Source organism: Rattus rattus, chromosome 1 (genome assembly GCF_011064425.1).
Source record: "Rattus rattus isolate New Zealand chromosome 1, Rrattus_CSIRO_v1, whole genome shotgun sequence".
NCBI classification, from domain to species: Eukaryota; Metazoa; Chordata; class Mammalia; order Rodentia; family Muridae; genus Rattus; species Rattus rattus.
The window spans coordinates 167,858,061-167,880,684 of record NC_046154.1 but is presented as its reverse complement, the minus strand read 5'-3'; the positions used below and the strand labels follow the sequence as shown (position 1 = coordinate 167,880,684).

The 22,624-nt window shown below is 43.8% G+C and overlaps 1 protein-coding gene across 1 annotated transcript in view; it reads left to right on the top strand.

The window, feature by feature from the left end:
• The first annotated feature begins 1,410 nt into the window (after nt 1-1,410).
• The window catches only part of Utp20 (UTP20 small subunit processome component), an 81,714-nt gene continuing 60,500 nt past the window's right edge, over nt 1,411-22,624 (top strand). The window contains exons 1-17 of the mRNA XM_032910993.1: nt 1,411-1,615; nt 2,871-2,951; nt 3,768-3,834; nt 3,962-4,094; nt 4,635-4,823; nt 6,808-6,889; nt 7,560-7,697; nt 8,208-8,363; nt 8,908-9,054; nt 9,211-9,345; nt 10,307-10,384; nt 12,286-12,464; nt 16,237-16,392; nt 16,503-16,591; nt 17,980-18,085; nt 19,724-19,874; nt 21,465-21,527. Of these exons, the coding sequence (XP_032766884.1) occupies nt 1,571-1,615; nt 2,871-2,951; nt 3,768-3,834; nt 3,962-4,094; nt 4,635-4,823; nt 6,808-6,889; nt 7,560-7,697; nt 8,208-8,363; nt 8,908-9,054; nt 9,211-9,345; nt 10,307-10,384; nt 12,286-12,464; nt 16,237-16,392; nt 16,503-16,591; nt 17,980-18,085; nt 19,724-19,874; nt 21,465-21,527 (1,995 nt within the window). The 5' untranslated portion in view covers nt 1,411-1,570. The remainder of the gene's footprint in view (nt 1,616-2,870; nt 2,952-3,767; nt 3,835-3,961; nt 4,095-4,634; nt 4,824-6,807; nt 6,890-7,559; nt 7,698-8,207; nt 8,364-8,907; nt 9,055-9,210; nt 9,346-10,306; nt 10,385-12,285; nt 12,465-16,236; nt 16,393-16,502; nt 16,592-17,979; nt 18,086-19,723; nt 19,875-21,464; nt 21,528-22,624) is intronic.

Here is a 22,624-nt window from a genome sequence, read left to right as displayed (position 1 = left end):
CAAGGCTATACAGAATATCTTGTCTCAAAAAACAAACAAACAAACTCATGAAGAAAGAAAATCTATTTCTTACATAAAATGTTGATGGATCGGCCAATCAAACCTAGGTCAAAAGTGAGAGGAATTGTTCCATGCTTTAAAGAAATACCCAGTACTCCCATGGATTAAAATGGATTACGACGGGAAGGGTAATAAATGGGAGCAAGAAATGGCTTGATTCACTGTATTCTACCCACAAGGGGCTCTGACTACTTATGAGCCAGCCTAGGGTGAAAGCTTATCTCAAGGACTTTGCCCTTGAATATTTCTTCGTACTGTATTTTTATGCAAATAGCTCCATGGCCCATACTCTCTCTTTTCTGTTGGGTTTCTGCTCGAATGTTGTTATGTGCAATGTTTGTGCAGATGTTATAGCTCTGTGACTATGCATCTTGTGGCAGACATCCTTCTGAGGTTACATAGCCATTGGATCTCTGCAATATAAGGCCTCTCAGAATTTTTTACAAATATAGTATTTGGTGGATAGAAATATCCAACAGTATATGCCAACCATCACAATGTTTTCATCTCTCCAACTTCCTGCAAACACAAGCCCAGATCACCTTGTACATACCCCAAGTCTATGTGACAATGCACCCTCCTTTTTACTTACAGCTTATCTTGACATTCTAAGATATGAGCACTTTAGGGCTGGGGATTTATCTCAGTGGTAGAGCGCTTGCCTAGGAAGCGCAAGGCCCTGGGTTCGGTCCCCAGCTCCGGGGAAAAAAAAAAAAAAAAAAAAAAGATATGAGCACTTTAAATATTTCTTTTCGTATCCCATAGTAGACTCTCAGGAAATAATTGATCAAATATTAAATGGAGACGTTATTAAATGCCTTAAAAACTGTACATCACACACAATATATATATTATTATATATATATTAACATTTTTTGAGTTTATAACCATTACTGTAAATTATGGGTGGGAAACAGTTTCTGACAGGGCAGGTTATGTGTCGAGCAGCAGTTAATATTAGCTGACGATTGTTATGCTTTCTTTCTATAATAAAACCCGTTTACCCTTTTTTATTAAAAATTTTCATACAATATATTTTGAACGTGTTTTTCCCTCTCCCAACTCCTCTCAGATTCTTCCAACGCACTCAACTGTACGTTCTTCTCCCTTAAAAAAAAATCTACAAAAACGAAAATCTAAACCAACAAGCAAACGACCAATATGACCAAAAAAAAATGCCCAAAATAAAGCAAAACGTCCACAAAAAAATATCTTGACTTCTTTGTGTGTTGGCCAACTTCTCACAAAGCGAAAACCGCGCCTGCACAAACTGCAGGACCGACTGGCAACCAGGAAGAGCGCGCATGCTCGGTCTGCCTCTTCCGCCCATGTGACCCACACATCCTGGCTTTTCAACATGGCGGCGCCCAGCGGCACTCGCTACACGTGAGAAAAAGCAGACAACCGAGCATCGGAGAGTACCGCGTGTGAGCCGCTTTTTCCTCCGTACTGCCCGCGGATCCCTTCCTGCTTCCCTGAGACCCTCGCGGGCCGCTGTCCCGCCGCAGTCATGAAGCCAAAGCCAGTTTCCCACAAGACCGAGAACACATACCGGGTGAGCGCGGGAGTTTGGGCCGGGAGCCGCGGTTCGTCCTACCTCTGCTTGACTAGTTGATAGAGTAACTCCTGGGCCTGCAGAGTCGGGGCAAAGCCGGAGTCACTTGCCCGGAGCTCCGGCCTAAATGGAAGACGATGCCAGTATAATAAACATTAGTTCGCAGGGAAGTTAGGAAGCTTGAAATACAGATTCCACCTTTTAACAATGAGACCTGGCCTGTCTGGGCAATTCCCTTCACTCAGATTGATTGGCCCAGGCAACCAAGTCTCCACTTCTTACTTTCTAAGACTGAACTGAGGTGACTGGGACGAGCCGGCAACTGGCGAATGACTTCTGCTGGCCACTGTAGTACTTAATAATGTGTTTCCAAGTCCTTTTGTAACCGAGTCTGTCTGAGTTTATATATATACTTGTGTCCACAACTTAGCGAGATCCCTGCGATTTTGGTGTGGTATGAAACGTGAAAGATGCAGCATCCCGCTTGTCAGCGTTCGTCCAGGTTCCACAGCCTGTGTGGATATTGTATTTGATAAAACATAATGTAGGAGGTAGATCGGTTGGTAGAGTGTTTCATCAACATTCGGGAAGCCCTACATTGGATCCCCAGCCACTTACACCTCATTAAAAATAACAACAGCAATAATAACAAAATCAGGTGTGATGGCTAGTGCCTGTTAACCCCAGACCTGGGGAAGTAGAGGCAAGAGGACCTGAACTTAAATTTTAAGGTCAACCTTGGCTACATAGCCAACCTGGATACTTAAGTTAGAAAATAAAAAATAAAAAATACGGGTTGGGGATTTAGCTCAGTGGTAGAGCGCTTGCCTAGGAAGCGCAAGGCCCTGGGTTCGGTCCCCAGCTCCGAAAAAAAGAACCAAAAAAAAAAAAATAAAAAAAAAATACACACTAAGATGAAGTAAATTATGCAGAAATGTAGACGTATTTATTAACTTTAGGTAGTAACAGTGCATTTCTTTATTGTTCTTACATTTACCTTTTGTGTTTCATAAGTAACATTTGTTCTTATTTTTTAAAAAAAAAAATTACACATCTTATGATCAATGGAAACCACACGTCTGAAATGATGGGCTAAGGGTACTGTTATTTGTGGTGATGGGCCAGAGGTGGATCACTGAAACTCTAAACATTCTGTGCTCAGAATCTGGTGTGATATGGTGTAGTGTACTCCAGCCAAGATCGAGCATGACAAACATTGAATGCTAACGTGTCCTAACTGTGCTTTTCTCTGCAGTTTCTTACATTTGCTGAAAGGCTGGGCAATGTGAACATTGATATTATTCACCGTATTGACAGAACCGCAAGCTATGATGAGGTAAGAGGGTGTTTTAAATTTTTGTTGCTGGAAATTATTGATTGGATTTTTAGGGCCTCATGCATGCTAGGGGTGCTGTCTACCACTGTGCTATATCCTCAACACTGATATAATTTGTGGGGGAGGGAAGGTTGAGACAGAGTTTCTTTGTGTAGCCCTGGCTGTCCTGGAACTTACTCTCAGAACAGACTGGCCTCAAACTCAGATATGTGCCTGCCCTGCCTCTTGAGTGCTGGGGATGAAAGGCATGAGCCAATACCATCCGGCTCCTCGTGTAATTTTTAATTGCCACATAGTACACTTCCATATGTATAGGCCACATAAGTAGTACAACACTTGCCGTACTGTTGGATTTTCAGTCTGTTTTGATTTCCTCTCAGTATAATGAACCTTTATGTGTGTAAGTTTTATAAGTAATAACTTAAAAAGTAAAATTGCTGGTGGAAGGATATGTTAATTCTTTGTCTAACTGAAGTACCAGATTTCCTCCCTGTAGGGTTGTCGCAGTCTACATGTCTGAAGGCAGTGTGGAAGACTAAAGGGTCTTACATAGTTTTGTGTGCGGGCAGTTTAGCCTGTGCTTATTACATGGGCTTTACACAGTTATTTGCTGCAACCAAAGCAGTGAGGCTTGTTTTTGTAATTCACCTGCCGCTGGCAGACTTCCCGTGGCTTGACAGGGTTGGTTCTCAAAAACACAAAAAGGAGTTTTTAAACCCTTGGTTCTTGTACTAAGATACTGGCTGTGGTCTGTGCTCTGCAGCTTGGTCAGTTGTCCTGGAGTTGCCTCACTAATGGCCACCTTGTTCTTGGCAGGACGTGGAGACTTACTTCTTCGAGGCTTTGCTGAAGTGGAGAGAGCTGAACCTCACAGAGCATTTCGGTATTGTCTGCCTCTTTGTACTTCATCCTCCCATAATTTGCAAGTTTTATGTTCTCAACAATTAGTGATTCGATGGAGAAACAGAACATAATCCTTTTTGCCTTCCTCTTTCCTTTTGTTAATCCAGGAAAATTTTATAAAGAAGTCATTGACAAATGTCAGTCTTTCAACCAGTTGGTCTATCATCAAAATGAAATTGTTCAGAGCTTGAAGACTCACCTGCAGATTAGGAACAGTTTTGCCTACCAACCTCTTTTGGAGTAAGTGCCATCTCAAATGAAGGCTCGATATGTTTTCTTAGTTTCAAGGAAAATCATGTTTCATCACTGGCCTTAAATTACTGTTTATGATTTAGAAGCAGGATGAATCTGCCTGCCCCGTTAGTTTACTGTATCAGAAAACGTGTTGCTGTAAAGCAGTGTCTGGGGGTACATTTCACCTTCTCTGTACTCCTACAAGAGCTGTATGCTTCTTGGAAACCAGCGATGGGTGGCCCCAAGTTCTGCCGTAACTGTGATTCACTTTCTGTGCTCACCTGTTAGGATCTGAAGAATTCTCTATCTCTTCAGATTTGGGCTGTGGATGATGGCACACTCTATAATCCCTGCTCTCGGGTGGTGGAAGCAGGGGGACCTGGTCCAGCCTGGGTTGGACAGCAAGATACCTTGTTTCACAAACTAAGACAGCAACAACAGAGGCTTGACTTAGAAGTCCTTTGTTTTAATTCATGAAACGGTCATAGGTTATCTGTATTATTAACAGCTTTTCTTTTTTAATTGGTTGCTTCTTTTTCAATCCAGTTTAGTAGTTCAGTTGGCACGAGATCTGCAGACTGATTTCTATCCCCACTTTGAAGACTTCTTCCTGACAATCACGTCCATCCTGGAGACTCAGGACACAGAACTGTTAGAATGGGCTTTCACCTCGCTCTCGTATCTTTACAAGTACCTGTGGAGACTGATGGTGAAGGACATGTCCAAGATATACAGGTGCCCCTTTCTTCCGCACTGCTTTGGTTTGCCTTCTTCCTTTCCCCTGGCCCCTCCCTGAAAGAATACCTTTCTAGTACACTGCCTAGTTAGTTCCTTATACAGGTTCATGTGCCAGTCACAGTGATCTACATTTTAATCTGTCAGTCTGCTGTGTATATCTTAAATTCGTACCTACTTTCTCTCTTCCTCAACTCTTTTTTTTTTTTTAAAGATGTGTTTGTTTTATATATGTGAGTACACTGTTGCTGTCTTCAGACACACCAGAAGAGGGCATTGGACCCCATTACTGATGGTTGTGAGCCACCATGTGGTTGCTGGGAATTGAACTCAGGACCTCTAGAAGAGCAGTCAGTGCTCTTAACCACTGAGCCATCTCTCCAGCCCTCCTTCTTAACTCTTAAAATTATACCCACCCATCCAAACTTGACTCAGAGTTCATCATATTACTCCCCTCTCACTTATTAGCCATGATAGCTTTGGATTCTGGACCTCTGGCTGCTGTGTTTTATTTTGTGTTATTTGTAATATAATCTTGTCTTCTGCATACCCCTGAACTGTTAAAGCAAACCGAAAACTGTTGAAAATGCTGGTGCTTGTCCAGCTCTGTGTGTGTGTGTGTGTGCGCGCGCGCGTGTGTGCGTGTGTGTGTGTATTCAGCATGTATCTATGTGCTCAGCAAAAAGAGATACCGTTTTTTAAATGCACAGGGATGTGGAAGGAGAACGGATTCCCAGTGGCTTTTTGCTTAAATGAAAGAAAAGATTCCTACCTGTTTAAATCAGGCAGACTAAATCGGACTCTTCATCGGGTTTTCCAGTTATTTCTCCTGTGCATCTCAATAGAAGGTGTGGGTGTTGAGCGGACAGCAATGCCAGCGATCTCCTCTTGGCTCCTTGGAGGCATCTTTGGTCTAGTTACCCAGTGTTCCAGATTCTCCTCTGTCTTTTACAAAGCTCAGTGAACACGTAGTGACTCCGTCTGCTTTACCTCACGTGGCACAGTCACAAATAGAGCACAGAAGTCCTTGTTCTGTGTTAGTTAGGGTGGAGAACAGGACAGAGCAGAGGGGTCTTGGATCACTGAAGGCCTCCAGCTCCAAGGCAGGCACTCCTGAAATACCTTCTGGGTTGAGTCTTTCCATTTCTCTCTAATACCTGCCTCTTCCATGCCTTGATGCTTGCCCACGCTTCCGTTACTTGACTAGCTTTATAACCAGATCATTAGCCTCTCTTTCTTTATCTTGTATGTTGCTGCCAAATTAATCTTATAGAAAATATGACATTCAGCCACTGTTTATTCACACCTGCTGTTATTAAGGTGCTGTTAGCTGCTGGAACATGACAGAAAGAGGACAGCATATTCCGTGTTTTCCATCGTTAAGCAGACTGACCTTGCGCTTATATAATTAGTTATGGCTGTGTGGTATATGACAATGAACAGGACGTTTAGCCCTGCCCCAGGCTCATTATCTAAATACTGAAGGTAGCAGTCGCATCCAGCTCATAGAGCTGTGCCGGCTAAATGAAGCAGTGTCAAGGAAGTACTTGGAGAAATGCAAATGGCTGCCCACACGCCTGTGCCTGGGTGGGGTTCAGAGCTTCGAGTTAGCCGTCATTTCTCACCCTCCCTGGCCATCTCACCCCTCCTCTGAGGTGTGCCTCTCGCCTCCTTACTAGCCCCTGACTGTGATTGATTATTTCCACTCACCCTGCCTTCGCTTTTCCTAATGATAAGCTGTCCAGCTCACAGCTGAATTCATGCTGCCTTTCAGAATTCACTGTGGTTTTGACCATTTCATGGAGTCTTCTGTGAGGACCAATGCCACTTAGCTCATTGCCCCTGGCCCCACCTTCTGTCTGACGTTTGAGTGTCTCTGTAATCACGTGCATACCTAGTGCTGGTGACCAGATTGCTGACCCGGAGCATGTGTGTACTGAGCTGATGCTGTTGACTGACCCGCCCTGTTTTTCTCCTCTTACAGCCTGTATAGCACCCTCTTGGCTCATAAAAAACTGCATATAAGAAATTTTGCTGCCGAAAGTTTTACTTTCTTGATGAGAAAGGTTAGTGTGCTGCTTTCTGTGCTTATTGGTAGTAAACTGTCAGGAGTTGGATGGCTAGAATAGATGGTTTTTAAATGTGATTACAAAGTGATTTTATTAAACAGACAAGCAGAAGCTGGTTATTACTCTCAGCTCATGTTGCCGTAAGGTTTAGTTTTTGTTCGGTGTTAGTGAGCTATCATTTGGATCATTCTGTTACATGGGTTTATAACTTTCAGTGTACATAATATAAAATGCTCTTTGCTAAGTGAAGGGGATTCTGGAATGATTTCTTGCAAGGGAACAATAGCATTGTACCACTCAACGTTTGTCTGGATTTTTCCCGGTGAATTTAGGTTTGGGTGATAAATTAAAACACCAGTATTCATAAAATGTTCATAAAATGTGAATATTTGGTTTACTTTAAAAATAGAGTATTGCCTTGTGCTGTTTTTCTTAGCACGTGCTTTCCTACCACACCAGTTAATTTATCACCCTCGTGACAGTTGCAAGGCAAGTACCAGACGCTAGCAGTTTGAAGTTATTACATCTGCGCCTTTCAGAGACTTCCCAAGTCCATTTAAATATGAATATAAAATAAGTTAATAAATATGAGTATATAAAACAAGAAGGTAGCTTCTTAGTTAGATATACTTGTATTGTAAATGCAGTCTTCCATTTCTCACTGTAGGTCTCTGATAAAAATGCACTTTTCAATTTAATGTTCCTTGATCTTAATGAACATCCAGAAAAAGTGGAAGGAGTTGGACAGCTGCTCTTTGAAATGTGCAAAGGAGTCAGAAATATGTTTCATTCCTGCACAGGCCAGGTAAGGAGTAGGGAGCAGGGCGTGGAGGCTGGGGGGGGGAAGAGAATCAAGCCAGGAGGGCAGCCTGGGACGCACAGGGAGCACACGCCGGGGAGGGTTGGGTTAATAATGTGCTTCTTGATGCAGCTTTTGGGTGTTTCCACTTATAGAATCACTTCTGTCGTCTTGATCCTGAGTGCTTGGAGGCTTTCACAGCACTTGACTAATGGTCATGGGTAGATGGGGAGGGAGAGGCTGTTCTGTGATAAACTCCCCATTCTAAGGCTGGGCAGTATGGTTAGTACTCACCTGTAATCCTGTAATCCCAGCACCCCACGTGTTGAGGCAGATGGATTGTAAGTTTAAGCCCAGCCTGGGTTACAGAGTTAACAGTCAAAGCTGCCAAACCCTTGATTATTCCATGCCAAATTTTTTAATAAAATCAGAGTGATAAAACACAGCTTAATGCTTTCTTTAAAAAAAAAAATGTATTCAAAAAACTGTTAATTGCGGTCTCTTGCATTCCCATAGGCACTGAAGCTCATTTTGCAGAAGCTAGGACCAGTTACGGAAACAGAAACCCAACTTCCATGGATCTTAGTTGGAGAAACCCTAAAAAACATGGCCAAATCCACTGTAGTGTATATCCATAAGGAACACTCGGGTGTGTTTTTTGACTGTTTGCAGGTAAGTTCTAACTGTTAAGATGGGTGTGTAGCAGGGCAGTCCTCATCCCTGACTCTGTTGCTGCTCTGAGCAGAGCTGCACTCTGTTGGGCGTTGTGTTCCTCATTGTTCGCTATGCATTTCCTATGCTTCTCCTTATACATCGATTACATCATTCTTCCTCCTCCCCCTCGCGTCTTTTGACGTCAGTGGAGCTTAGTAGCTGTGAGAATTGCCAGAGTTCCTGTTGGCATCTTGTTCTCACTGCTGGTGTGACTCAGGAAAGTTATTTAGAGCGCAGGTTGCGTGCTATTTTCACATGTAGAATGGGGCGGATGTTACCTATGTCAAGGAGGCTGTGAGGATGTGTAAATACTTGCAAAGAGCACAGGACGGGGTGCTCTGTAAATACTAGCCGCCACCGTCCAGTGGTGCTCGAAACATCTTCCTTTTTATAAAGCACAACAGTGTGAGGAGGGGAGCTGTCACAGAAGATTCCCTTAGTGCATGAGCAAATGGATTTGGGGTCTCATAGTTATTTTCTCCATTACATTCTTGATTTGAAGGAGTCACTCTTGGAGCTGCACAACAAAGTGACAAAAGCAAACTGCTCTGAAAACTCTGACCAGATGAGGCGCTTGCTGGAAACATTCCTGATCGTCGTGAAACACGGAAGTGGGTCTAAAGTAGCACGGCCTGCTGACATTTGTGGGGTGAGTTCCCAAGTCTGATGTGCCTGACAGCTTGTTAAAAACTGGGGCTGGGGCGTAGCTCTGTGTTGTACACATGTGCAAAGGACTGGGGACCCCCAGCTCTGAGGGTCGGGTGTAGATTGCTATGTGCACCTGTGTTTTCTTCTGTTGTTACAGGTATTGTTGGAAGCATTACAGACAGCCCATCTTTCCACATCTTGCGGGAAGACTCTCTTGGATGTAGTTTCTGCCTTGCTCCTGGCTGAAAATGTTTCCTTGCCAGAGACCCTCATCAAAGAAACCATAGAAAAGGTAATTCACGTGCTCGCTTCGGCAGCACATATACTAAAATTAGAAAAGGTAATTCACTCTAGCAGCTCTTACTTGCATAGCTAATAATGTATTCAGCATTGTATGTCTGCCCTGTATACAGATGGAGCATGACAATGGCTCTGCCCCCAAGGGATTGTTCTTGTTGGAGAGCTGGGAGCTGCGCCTTCATGTAAACAAACACAGTGGCACAATAACAGGGAAGCCCCAAAGCAAACATTAGGGAACACCCATAGGCCACTGTGCAGTGGGTGTGTGGGCTGCTCATTCCAGGGTAGGCAAGATTCTTCCATTCTGACTAGGGGTTAGGGAGCCTGGGAGTGAGTGCTTACACTATGGTGTCTATTGAATTTTAATTGTTAATTCTACTTACTAGACAAAGCTCTTCAAAGGTCACATACTCGGAGTAGTCTTTTAAAATGTTTTAACAGTTTGCCAATGGAGGAAAAAGAAGACAGCCAGAGAAGGAACATTAATGACTGGCTTGTTTTCACAAATGCATGTAGTCTGAGTACAGGGGCATTGGGAAGGGGTTGAGACCATAAGAGAAGAGCTCTCTTGGCTTTGAAAAGTTCAGCTTTATCCTGTAGCTAGGGAAGGCCTGGAAGAATTCTGAGCAGAGTCATGCTAAGCTGTTTGCAGTCTAGTGGGTTTGGAAAGCAGGTTGGATGGGACTGAAAAATAGAAAGATGAGTTCATATGAAACCTTCTGCTTTTCCTGTTGTGACTGCCTGGAACTGGGAAGGAGCCAAGCATCCTTGAGGGCGTGTCTTGGTCACTGAGACACTGCTCTGCATCTGAATTCCCTCAGAGCCCGCTAAGCCTTTGGATAGAGTACTGATCGGCATGTGCTGTGCCTGCTGCCCTTGCCATAGCTACCCTGGGGTGAGGAGAGAACCACTGTGTGCACTTACAGATACTTTTGATCTATGCTGCTTCTCAGGTCTTTGAAAGCAAATTTGAGAGACGTTTGATTTTGGATTTTTCTGAAGTCATGTTTGCTATGAAGCAGTTTGAGCAGGTAAGCAAAACACAAATTTTAAGGTACTTTTTAAATATGTCGTGAAATAATCAAATGTGAAATCCTGTGGTTTCTTTGTTTTTGTTTTTGTGGCTGGCTGCTTTTTGAGAGGGAAGATTCATTTTGTTCAGTGCTTGCTCTGAACAAAATATAATTTTAAAGAAATTCTATTCAGTCGATAAAGAAATACTCAGTTCACTTATATGTGAAACTCTATATGCTAAGTCATTTCAGATGACTTGTCTGTGCAGTGCAGACTCTAATGCTAGCACTTGGAAGGTAGAGGCAGGAAGACGAGTTCAAGGCAGGACTTGACAGGATGGTGAAGGCTGGGCCAGGCTGCTCAGACCCTGTCTCCAAAACCACCACACCAAACGATCCTGGAGCCAGGAGTGATGCAAGCTTGGACTCACAGCACTTCAGAGGCTGGGGCAAGTGGATTATTGTGAGCTGAAGGCCAGCCTGGACTATATAATGGGCCAAGCTAGACGGTGTTACAGTGAGACTCTCTCAGAGCACATATGCACACAGACTTATGTACACACACCCTAATGATAGCCACGAGCCACTGTGTTTTAGCAGTAATTGAATTGTTTAGAAAACCATTCGGTAACATTGAAAAGTCAGTCCAAAGAACTTAGACCAGCCTGTGCGGCATGAGATCCCATCTTACCACCACCACACACGCGTGTGTGCGCGCATACACACACATAAATAAATAAAACATAAATCTTATCCAGATGTGGTGGTGTATGCTTATAATTCCAATACTTGGGAAATGAAGACAGAAGGATCAGGTGTTCAAGCTTAGTGAAGACATCTGAGACCTTGCTTATATCAGAAAAACTAAAAGACCTCTGCATGTGTACGTTTGATGTGTGTGAGTGAGAGAGAGAGAGAGTGTGTGTGTGTCTGTGTGTGTGTCTGTGTTTGTGTCTGTGTGTCTGTATGTCTGTGTGGTGTGTGTCTGTGTGTGCATGTTTGATGTGAGCGTGTGAGCGAGTGTGTGTGTGTGTGTGTGATGTGTGTATGTGTGTCTGTGTCTGTGTGTGTATGGTGTGTGTGTATGTATGCTGTGTGTGCATGTTGGTTTAAAGCAGTCAGGCAAGGCTAAAAGACAAATGCTTTGTTTCCCCTTGTTACCAGCAGTAGCCATCAGTAATCTTTATCTTATTTTCCTCAGTATTACTCTGAACTCACCTAAATGCATCCTTTCTGTGATAAGCTAGTTTGGGCCTTATCAGTAAACTCCCTTCTCAGGTAGATTAATTTTAGTTCCGTCATCCTGCACACCTTTTCAGGAGAGTTCTATCTTACGGTTTGATTGAATCCATATCTACCACTTACGTTTTATAAGCGAGAAGAATTTTAGAATTGCATGTCCTTTTTTATGTCTGCCTACCTTTCCTCGAATTAGCAGTTGCCTCATGTCTGTGACTCTGTCTCCCAGTGGCATTCTGAACACCCCGGACGGCAAACTGTAGGCAACTCAGCTGCTCCGCTTCGCTCCCTTGGGTCCCTCCTGTCTAGGGCTCTCTTTCTCAGCCATTAGACGGCGTTCCGCTGGGGTGGTCCTTTGTTCTCTCCTGGTTCCTGGGCCCTGTACTCCCTCTCACTCCTGCTTTACGCTCTCCTCTCGGAGTTGGAGTTCTGACAGGTTCAGGAGGGTAAATGGCGGGACATAAGGTTTAGTGCATCTGGGATGTGCATTGCCTCCTTGCACTGCATTGGTAGTAGACCCGACATTACCATCTTGGTTGTAGCCATTTTCTGTCCCAGTGTCCCAGTGTTGCCATATTGTCTGCACGAGGAGCTTTAATGCTGGTCCTTCGCAGCACTCTTAGGGTCTCGTTCCTGGATGTTCTGGAATATGCGTGTAAATTTCCTTTTTTTGTCTTTAGCTGTTTCTACCGAGCTTTCTCCTATACATTGAGAATTGCTTCTTGATGGACGACTCTGTGGCCAGCGATGAAGCACTGGCCATTTTAGCCAAGCTCATTCTGAACAAAGCTGCTCCTCCCACTGCCGGCTCCATGGCCATTGAAAGATACCCTCTGGCCTTCTCACAGCAGACCGTGGGGTAAGTTCTAAACCTGCTGTCTGTGGTGACAGTAAGAGTATTGATTCCTAATTGAATGTTCAGGTGTGCTACCCCAAATGATGATTGCTACCCCAAATGATGATTGATCGATCGATCAATATCTATATATCTCACTAGAAAGATGTCCATGGTAAAGTGTTAAGGGAAAGGTTCAAGTTGTGGCTTTGCACAGAGTGTTAGTATGATTGCAGTTTGCAAACCTGTGGACTAAACAGGGAAAATATGGGATGGGTAGAGCCGTAAACCTATTAATTTTGTTTATCCCAGATGGTGATAAAGATTAGAACTGATTATTAATCTTTAACCTTTTAATATTATTTTAGATTGATGTGTGATTTCAAGAAATGTATAGAGAGGTTATGTATATGCGTTCCCCTCCTGGTAAAGTCTTGCATTATCTTGCTGCTCTATTAGGACTAGAGTCAACTTACAGGCTTCCTGAGACCTGTGTGTTTACCCGACTGCTGTTCGTACGCAGAGTCTGAGGGTCTGCAAGTGATCTCTCCACAGAGCTGTCACCACCACCTCCGCAGAGGTCTTCATCCTTGTACATTTTTGTCCTCCAGTTTTTAAAAATTCAAAAACACTTGCATCGTTTCTCTTCTCCCCCAGCCTCTCCCATCCACTGTCCCCTACTCTTCACGTTCACAGTTCTCTTGCACGGGTTTTAGTAGCCATACTCCATCGGTTCCTAGCCCTGCACCCACCAGCTAGCCTCCCATTGTCTGTGAGCACGTCCCTGAGGACCGTGCAGTGTGCCTTCTACCTGCACAGCTGGTCGGCCTTACGCCTCCAACAGTTTCTCTGAGAGAGACTCACCCAGGTTGCTAGACCAAGTAAGCCCATTCCTCTTTGTTTCTGATGATTCCCTGGTAAGAATGTCATTGTTTAATGATTAACACATGCGAGAGCATTTGGGTTATTTCTGCCTCTTGGCTGTTGCACATTAAGAGTAAGCTATTGTGACCATTCGTGTTTTCAACTCTGTAAATATCCCAGTGTGGAGTTTTGGGGGTGTTTGATAAATAGGAAGAATCCCACCCACTTCCTATAAATAGACATTGTAGTGACTTGAGAAGGCATGATTTATGATTGTGGAGAACCAAATACAATTTGTTAATTCATGACAGAAGCAACAGTTTGATCAAACATTGAAAAGTATTCATTGATTTTTGTTTTGTTTTGCTTGAGGTAGGATCACACTTTGTAGCTGGTTTGCCTGCCCCCCCCCCTCACCCCCTCCCTTCCTTCCGTGTCATATGAAGTCTGGAGCCCATTAGGCATTCATTGTTACATCGACTTTGAGGTTTAGGCCAACAGCCTATTAACCTGCTCTGGCCACATTTGTTGAAAAGCTGTTCTCCATGAAGCTGTCCTTGTACTTCTGTCAGCAATCACCTGGGCATGATAGATGCTCTACTTCTGTGTCCCTGAGTCCGTTCTGTTTATAATGTTATATTAAACATGTTTAACGGGGCCACGAATTGCTTTTCCTTTTTGTGAGCATGGGCAAGGGTGGGCGCATGGCACGTCAGAGTCAGAGCCCAGAGCCAGCTCGTGTGAGTACTTTCTTTCTTTCTACTTAGTGGGTTCTGGGACTCAAACTCAGGTCACTGGGCTTAGCAGCACATGCCTTTACTCTCTGAGCAGTCCCAGTGGCCCCTGCCATTTGTTTTCATGCTTAATTTTGTGCTTGCTGGAGTGGCTACACCTAGCTGTTCTTGTGGTTTGCTTTGCTTTGAGACACTAGGGTAAGTACGTGGTTCCCAGAGTCTGCTAAGGTCTCAGCTTTGACCTTGGCTTCAGTCTTTGGGGTGAGGGCTATTGTCCCCACAGCTCACACCATTTAGTTGGGAATTGGGGCCTTGCCGCCTTAGTCCCTGTGTACACCTCCTACTCTGAAAGTAGCTTCTGTCAAACGCCTGAGCAGAGTCCTGTTTTCCTTAACTGAGCTCCCCAGCTCTTGAGAAACGGATGAGGAAGAGTAACTCGTGGAGAGTCATTTCCTTGGCCTCCTGTCTTGATTTACAACCCAGAGCCAGGCTCCAGCAGGCCTATTCCTGCAGGTGTCCCCAGAACTATGTCTCCTGTGCCATGGAATGAAGTTGCTTGATTCTCAGCTTCCCCCAGAAAAGCCAAGGGGTTGATGAGGCCCCTGTCACACCTCTCAGTGCTGTAATCCTTCTGAGAAAAGTACCTAGTAAAATAAGCAAATTAGATCTTTTAACCCAAAGCTGGTGCTACAACTTCCACATCTCTTTTCCCTGAGAAACGTTCCTCTACCACCCTTCGCAGAGACCATTTGTGTGAATGGTCACCTTTGTCTTAACTCTTCCATGGTTTGAGGTGAGCCTGGGATCCACACTGAGACCCTCCCTGTCTCTAAAACTACAGAACCATCCCGGCTCTGCTCATAGGAACCAGGAAGAGCGAATTGGTGTGAAAATGCTCGTCACCATCCACCTCTGTAGGCAATGGGGTGTGAGTGGGAGTGAGAGGTTCCTGTCCATCCTGAAGAAGATGGGACCTGGTGAGGCAGTTCAGCACATGAGCAGGGCAGGACAGAGAGGATCAGTCCCTTCTGGAGTGGGGCTTTGGACTTAACTGTAGTGGTGGGAAAGATTGAGCCTTAGAAGATCTGAGTTCAAGACTCCAGGCCAGAAAAGAGGTGTTAACTGTAGGACAGTGATGGAGCAAATATGACTTTTTCTTCTACATCATCTCAGTATTTTATTTTTATAGATTGCCATAACATGCTTATTGTAAAAAAAGACTTAAGACACTATGACTAGCTGGGCAATGGTGGCACGTGCCTTTGATTCCAACACTCAGAAGGCAGAGGCAGGGGATCTCTGAGTTCGAGGCCAGCCTGGTCTACAGAGTGAGTTCTAGGACAGCCAGAGCTACTCAAAGAAACCCTGTCTAGAAAAAAAAGATAGGCTGACTAGTGAGTAGTGCGTTGATAGTTAACTTACTTGTTTATTATTTCTAAATATTCTGTGTCCTGACAAGTATGGAACAAAAAAGAAGTGTGACTTTTTGTTGATTTAAGTAACAAAAGTTCTCACAGCCTACTTCTCTTATACAAATTATCCATACTGGATGTGGGGAACGAGTTATAAAGCATATGACCTATCATTCTGTGACTTTGCTTACAAGAATAGAAAAGGGCTAGTTATAACTATATAGACATACCCGCAAGCAAATGACAAACGGTAAGACGCAAAACATCATTGAGAAACCTGTTTGCATATAAAGTGGAAGAACTGTCAATCATAACAAAAGTGGCATTTGCCCATTTTTCCACAAAAAACTGTGACATCATTCTTCATTTGGAAAATAGTAAAGTTCATGTAAAAAGGAAACAGATGGTTGATTATAGTGGTAATACCAACAGCTGTCAGAAGGCAAGAACCAGGAGGATGGCCACAGGTTCAAGACCAGCCTGGTGTGTGTAATAGTTCCAGCTTCCCAGGGCTCAGCTCCGTCTAAAATGAAGGAGATATGAGGGGTGGAGGAAGCGGGTTTGCTCCAGTCCTTCAGAAACGCCTAGCACTACAATGCACAGCAGGGCCTAGAGCTAGGGAGGCCTTGGCTTAGGCTACAGAGCAGTTCAACAGAGAGGGAGCTGTGCAGCCAGTAATGACTCGCGTTTGTTTATTTACATCCATCTGTCACCCCCGCTCCTCCTCCCTTCAAGATGCACCTTCAGACTTGGGCTTTGTTAAATACCTGTCGTTTTTACCTTCAGATCCTACTTAAAGCAGAGGAAGGCCGAGTCGAAGAGAAGAAAAGGACAGTTTCCCGTCTTAGACCATCTCTCATCCATAGTTCAGTCACCCCCAAATAACGACGCCGCATACCTTTCACAGTCTTGGGCAGCCCTCGTGGTATTACCTCATCTCAGGTAAGAACGTTTAGCGTTTTAATGAAAGTGTTGCCCATTCTTTTCCATCCTGTGACTAAGCCATTAAATAGAAATTTGAAATCGTCCCTCTTCTTCGCACTTCGTAACAGGCCTCTTGACAAAGAGAAGACGATATCGCTCGTGTCCTGCTTCATAGAGTCACTCTTCCTGGCTGTTGACAGAGGGAGCTTTGGAAAAGGTCAGTCAGGCAGCACTTGTTCTCTCGGTGTGCCAGAGAACAGTGCCAACGCTGTACTCGGCTGCACCTCCATATGACAATGTGCGTGTGGCAGGGGCATGTGCTACTCATGCCCCATAAGTCACCTGATCACAAAGTCAAGAATTAGGAGGATTTAAAACATGGGACCTTTGAGTCCCCACTGTGTCCTATGTCCTGTGCCTTCCCTAACCCTTAGGGACAGCTTCTGCTTCAGGCTGCTTCATTTACTCACCCGGAACAAAATCATTCCCTGACGCCTGTGTTCCCTCTGCCTGAGAACCTTTCTGTTTATTATTCAGTGTGACCACTCAGGCCAATTGCTTGTTGTTTCTGTGCTGAGACACCATGATGAAGAGTTTATCTTAGTGTACAGTCCAGAACGATACATAATGGGGGGGGGTGGCAGCAGGCAGCCTGAGAGGGAAGCTGGGAGATCATTTCCAACAGCACAGTGTCCTAAAAGCTCCAGAACTTTCTCCAAACAGCACCTCCAGCTGGGACCAAGTGTTCAGGTACACGAGGCCCATTCAGACACCACAGTTGCCTCACTAGGAGCCTTCCTGCCTCCTGTAGGCACAACATATGCATGTCTTCCCCAGAGTCTAACAGTTTAAAAGCAGATATTCGGTCTTTCTCAGTGCCTTATTTTAGCCTAACACATGTACACTGTGACTATTCACCCACAGAAGTACTACTGTGCTGTAGAATATTACACAGCAAGTTTTTCATAGCTCAGACACTTGCCCATGTGTATCTAGTGGCTACTGGATTAGGGTGTGGCTGTTTCAGTACAGACTTCTGCCATTGCAGAGCATTGTGTTCAATAGTTCAGTAGTTTCCACTCTACAGAGGAAAATGTTTTAGGCTTTGGGTGTGTGTGTGTGTTAACAGAAAATTCTAGTCTGGATAATGCTAGAGGGTAGACTATCCCTTCCTCGAAATTCTTGGGATCAAAAGGTGCTTCAGATTTTCAAATATGTGTACATCTGTTTTGCTGGTTAGGAACCCTAGTCTGAAAACCCCAGCTCTAACGTTGTGACTGGAAAGTTAACTGTACACATAGCAGGGCTCACACACTTCAGGTTTGGAGTAGAGGCGCTCAATCTCAGCTTGCTTCTTGCCTCAGACAGTGGTGTGGATTTTATTCTGTTTCTGAATATGTGTTCACTGTAAGAAAGATACAATATCGGACCTAGAATCTTTCCCCTGTTGGTTTCTATTGCGTTTGTCTATCCCTTTGACATATACAGTGTTAGAAAGCACAGATTGGCTTTAAACGAGTCTTCTATAAGTCATGGGGCTGTTGGTAAATGAGTGTTTCACTATTGAGAATGAAATAACGTGCTCTTCCTGGTTTCTGTCCTTAGGAAATTTATTTGTTCTTTGTCAAGCTGTAAATACTCTACTAAGTTTGGAAGAGTCTTCTGAACTTCTTCATCTGGTTCCTGTGGAACGGGTGAAGCACTTAGTGTTGTAAGTAAACGGCTTCCATTTGTCCTCACAGTGAGGAAATATAAAAAGCTCCTGTTTGTATGAAGTCTTGGATACAACAGAAATCTTTACACCCGAATACAGTCACATGGGAAAATTAAGTGGTTATTAGAGTCTTCAACTAAAATAAGTAATTTTTGACAGACTAAGTATTTTAAGTACACAGTCATCTTTGCAAAGAAATATTTCATAATTTTTTTAGGTTTGGAGTTACAAAGTTAAAATGTGAGCGGATTTTTTTTTTTAAATAGGGTTGTTGTACAGCCCTGAAACTCACTTTGTAGACTGTGCTGGCCTTGAACTCAGAGAGATCCACCTTCCTCTGCCTCTTAAGTACAAGATTAAAGGGTATGCATCCCCATGTCCAGCCCAAAGGGTCTTAAAAAAAGTTATTTTGTGCTGCTGAGGTTGGAACCAGAGGCTTCACATACACTAGGCATCCACCTCCTTAGTGAGGTAGCTTTCCATGCTTCTATGCCTTGCTGTTCTGCCTCACAGTGGGTGACCAGCATTTCCAAGAACCGTCCCCGTTCTGTCTATTGTTTGCTGTTGAAATGGCCCAGCGTGGTGTTTCTGGTCTGTACAGTTATTTTGACCAGCTGCTGACCCTGGAAGTAACACTGGTTCATCATGGAGAAGCCGGTTGTGGTTTCTAGTAGATTGAGGCCAAGGCTCGCTAAACAATATTCAGTGCATGAGGCACCCCCAGCATAGTTCATGCCCTGAATGCTAGCATTGCTGGGAAGTCCTCTCCTCTGGTAACCCTCTTACTGGAATAAAGTCTGAAGTCCTTACAAGTCCCCTGCTGAGTCCTGACATCACCCACATTTCCTTGTTCACTTGGCCCCAGTTGCACTGGTCTCTAATGTCCCTGTAGGTGTGCATGTATTAGAGTGTTAGGCGAACAAGCATCAGAGAAAGCCTTGGCTTCACTCCTCTGCCTGTAATGCTTTTCCTTCAGAGACCCTCATGTCCTCTTTTCTGCATTCTCTGCCTGTCCTGTGTCACTTTACCCACTGGTCCCTGCCATCTACTCTCTTGCTGCCTCTATGCCCCCTCCCCTGAATGCTTTTCTCCCCGGCGTTTATCACTGTACTACTGAGTACTCTTTAGTGTACCGCGACTATCTTGTCCTAGAACGTGAGTTTCAGGAGAATAAGAACTCTGTCTTTGGTTTATTTTCTATCCAGTGTCTAAAAAAACCACTAGCATATATATGCTGGGTTCTCAAACCCTGTCTGTGAATAAAATTGGCATATGGAAGGTCTGTAGCCTGTCACAGTGGAGGGTTGTGATGTGGGCTGAACTTTCCCTCCCCAGCTCAGTGCCTGGCACGCAGTAAACACTTGACAGATTTCACATGTGCTCTTGGGAAGCCACTGCCACTCACAGCAGTGGATTGGGGTTCCAGCATCCGACTCCAGTCCCTCCTCTGCCTCTAGCTAGCACATTGTGTGTCTAAGCACATCACTCACTTGGCAACCTCATCTTCAGCTATAAAATGGTGACTCTCTCTATAAAACCTACACCTGCTGCATTTTATATTTCCCTCATCAGCGGACAGTTCTTAGAAACTTAGCAATATGGTGCAGTGTGACTCTCGTAAATATCTCGTTGCAGAACATTTCCAGCGGAGCCGTCTGTTTTGCTGCTAGCTGATGTCTATTATCAGAGGCTGGCGTTATGTGGATGCAAAGGGCCACTCTCTGAGGAGGCTTTAATGGAGTTATTTCCCAAGTTACAAGCAAACATTTCAACCGGTGTCTCCAAGGTAATGCTGTGTTGTAAGTTCAGCTTGTGATCACTCACTCCTCATCAGAGCACTGCTGTGGGCGATTGCCACAGTCTGGTCACAGCAGCCTGGTTAGGATGACCAGCAAATTACAAGTCTTAGGCTTCTGCTCCAACCATTCCAATTCAGTAGGACTAGGGCAGAGAAAAGCTAGATAAATAAAATAGTTGTTCAGTTTATATACTCACATGAAGTGTTTGAATCTCCATTGTGCAGGCTTGTGTAGTGGACATCTTATGGACTAGATGTACAGATGTACAGGCTTGTGTAGTGGACATCTTATGGACTAGATGTACAGGCTTGTGTAGTGGACATCTTATGGACTAGATGTACAGGCTTGTGTAGTGGACATCTTATGGACTAGATGTACAGGCTTGTGTAGTGGACATCTTATGGACTAGATGTACAGGCTTGTGTAGTGGACATCTTATGGACTAGATGTACAGGCTTGTGTAGTGGACATCTTATGGACTAGATGTACAGGCTTAGTGGACATCTTATGGACTAGATGTACAGGCTTGTGTAGTGGACATCTTATGGACTAGATGTACAGGTTTGTGTAGTGGACATCTTATGGACTAGATGTACAGGTTTTGTGTAGTAGACATCTTATGGACTAGATGTACAGGCTTGTGTAGTGGACATCTTATGGACTAGATGTACAGGCTTATGTAGTTGACATCTTATGGACTAGATGTACAAGCTTATGTAGTGGACATCTTATGGACTAGATGTAGTGGACATCTTATGGACTAGATGTACAGGCTTGTGTAGTGGACATCTTATGGACTAGATGTACAGGCTTGTGTAGTGGACATCTTATGGACTAGATGTACAGGCTTGTGTAGTGGACATCTTATGGACTAGATGTACAGGCTTGTGTAGTGGACATCTTATGGACTAGAAAATTGTGCTTACATTAATAGGTGGACAGCCTATATGTCTTACAGCTTAACACTAGAATGCGTTCTTGTGATATGCTGCTGTTCTCAAAACGTTTCCAAATTTAGAAAAAAACCAAGAACTTCAGCCAGGAGTAGTGGCGTACACCTTTAATCGCAGAGCTTGGAGGCAGATCTGTGTGAGTTTAAAGCTAGCCTGGTCTCCATAGTGAGGTACAGGACAGCCAGGACTTCTTAGTAAGAACCCTATCTTGAAAAAAGCCAAAAGAAATGAAGGGAGGGAGGGAGGGAGGGAGAGGAAAACGAAAAGAAAGAATTTTAAGTGGTTCACCTGCTTATTTGAGTCTGTGGAACACCGTGTTGCTAAGGAGTCTGGGCGCTGGTTGAAGTTGAATTGTATATAAGCGCAGTCAGGCCCTGGTGCTCCATTACTGCCATAGCTACAACAGTGTTACTGTGTATTGGGCAGCCTCACCACTCAGTCTCAGCCTATTTTCAATTCGTTTACTGTTGGAATTAAGTGTTGGTCATTGTTGGGTATGAAACAAGAACCAGAAAAGGTGGGCTTTCTGCCTGAGACGGTGCCTCTTGGGTTTTCTAAGCTGCGGGCAGTTTCTTCCTTCAATTAAACTTTGCAGTTTGAAATCTCCCTTGTATCTCTCTCTAGATTCGGCTTTTGACAATAAGGATCCTAAATCATTTTGACATCCGGCTTCCTGTTTCAATGGAGGTATTGTAATTATTAGAGTGGATAGTATAAATAGACAAAACATAATTAATATGTGTTATTTAATTTTCAAAGTGATATTTTGGCAGAAAACTATGTAAACATGTATAATAAAAATGGGTATTTTTGAATTCATACTCTTGTCTCCCACTAAGTCTACTAAATGTCCTTTCAAATCTCATGGGTAGCAGATGTGGTGAAGGCTCGTGTTGCCATATGAGTTTCTATATTGGTGCCTCTGGTTTTGCCTCTTTCCTTTTGAAGTTTAAATAGTCCCCACAGTTTAAAGTCTCACTGATTCCTCTGTTGATGGAAGCTTAAGTTAGGCTTTAATTACCATTTTTCACTATTTTGTACAGCACTACAGCAGACTCCCTTAGATATTTGCATGTACAGAATTATTTTTATTATGCAAATACTAGAAGTAGAATAGCACAGTGAGAGTATATATATATATTATATATATATGTGAGAGTGTATATACATACACACACACTCTCATATAGTTTTTTCTTTATTTTAGTAGATGCTCTTAGTTTGAATCCTTTGAATCCTTTTGACAATTTCCTATTTACTCTGTGTATGTGGACTGTGTGTGTGTGTGGACTGTGGGTGTGTGGACTGTGTGTGTGTGTGTGTGTGTGCGTGCGCGCGTGCACGTGCACATACATTTAGTGCACATGAATATAGAGGCTAGAGGTTGATTTTGGTATTTTGTATTGTTTGCTACCTAATTGTTTTATGTAAAATATAGTTATGTCACTTCCCCTTCCAACCTCTCCTACGCCACCCCCAGCCCGCCACTTCATACTCTTTACTGTTACATTTATTTAAATGTGAATAGGTTTATAAGTAGGACCTGCTAAGTCCACTTGCTGTTGCTTGTATGTCTTTAGAGCTAATCATTTTTATGGACATGGATATTTTACTTGCATGTATATCTGTGCAATGTGTACATGTCTAGTGCCCAAGGAGGCCAGAAGAGGTATCCTCTCCTGGGACTGAAGTTACAGGTGGTTTATGAGTTACCATGCGGGTGCTGGGAATTGAACCAGGGTCCTGTGGAAGAGCAACCATTGCTCTTAATTTCTGGGCCACCT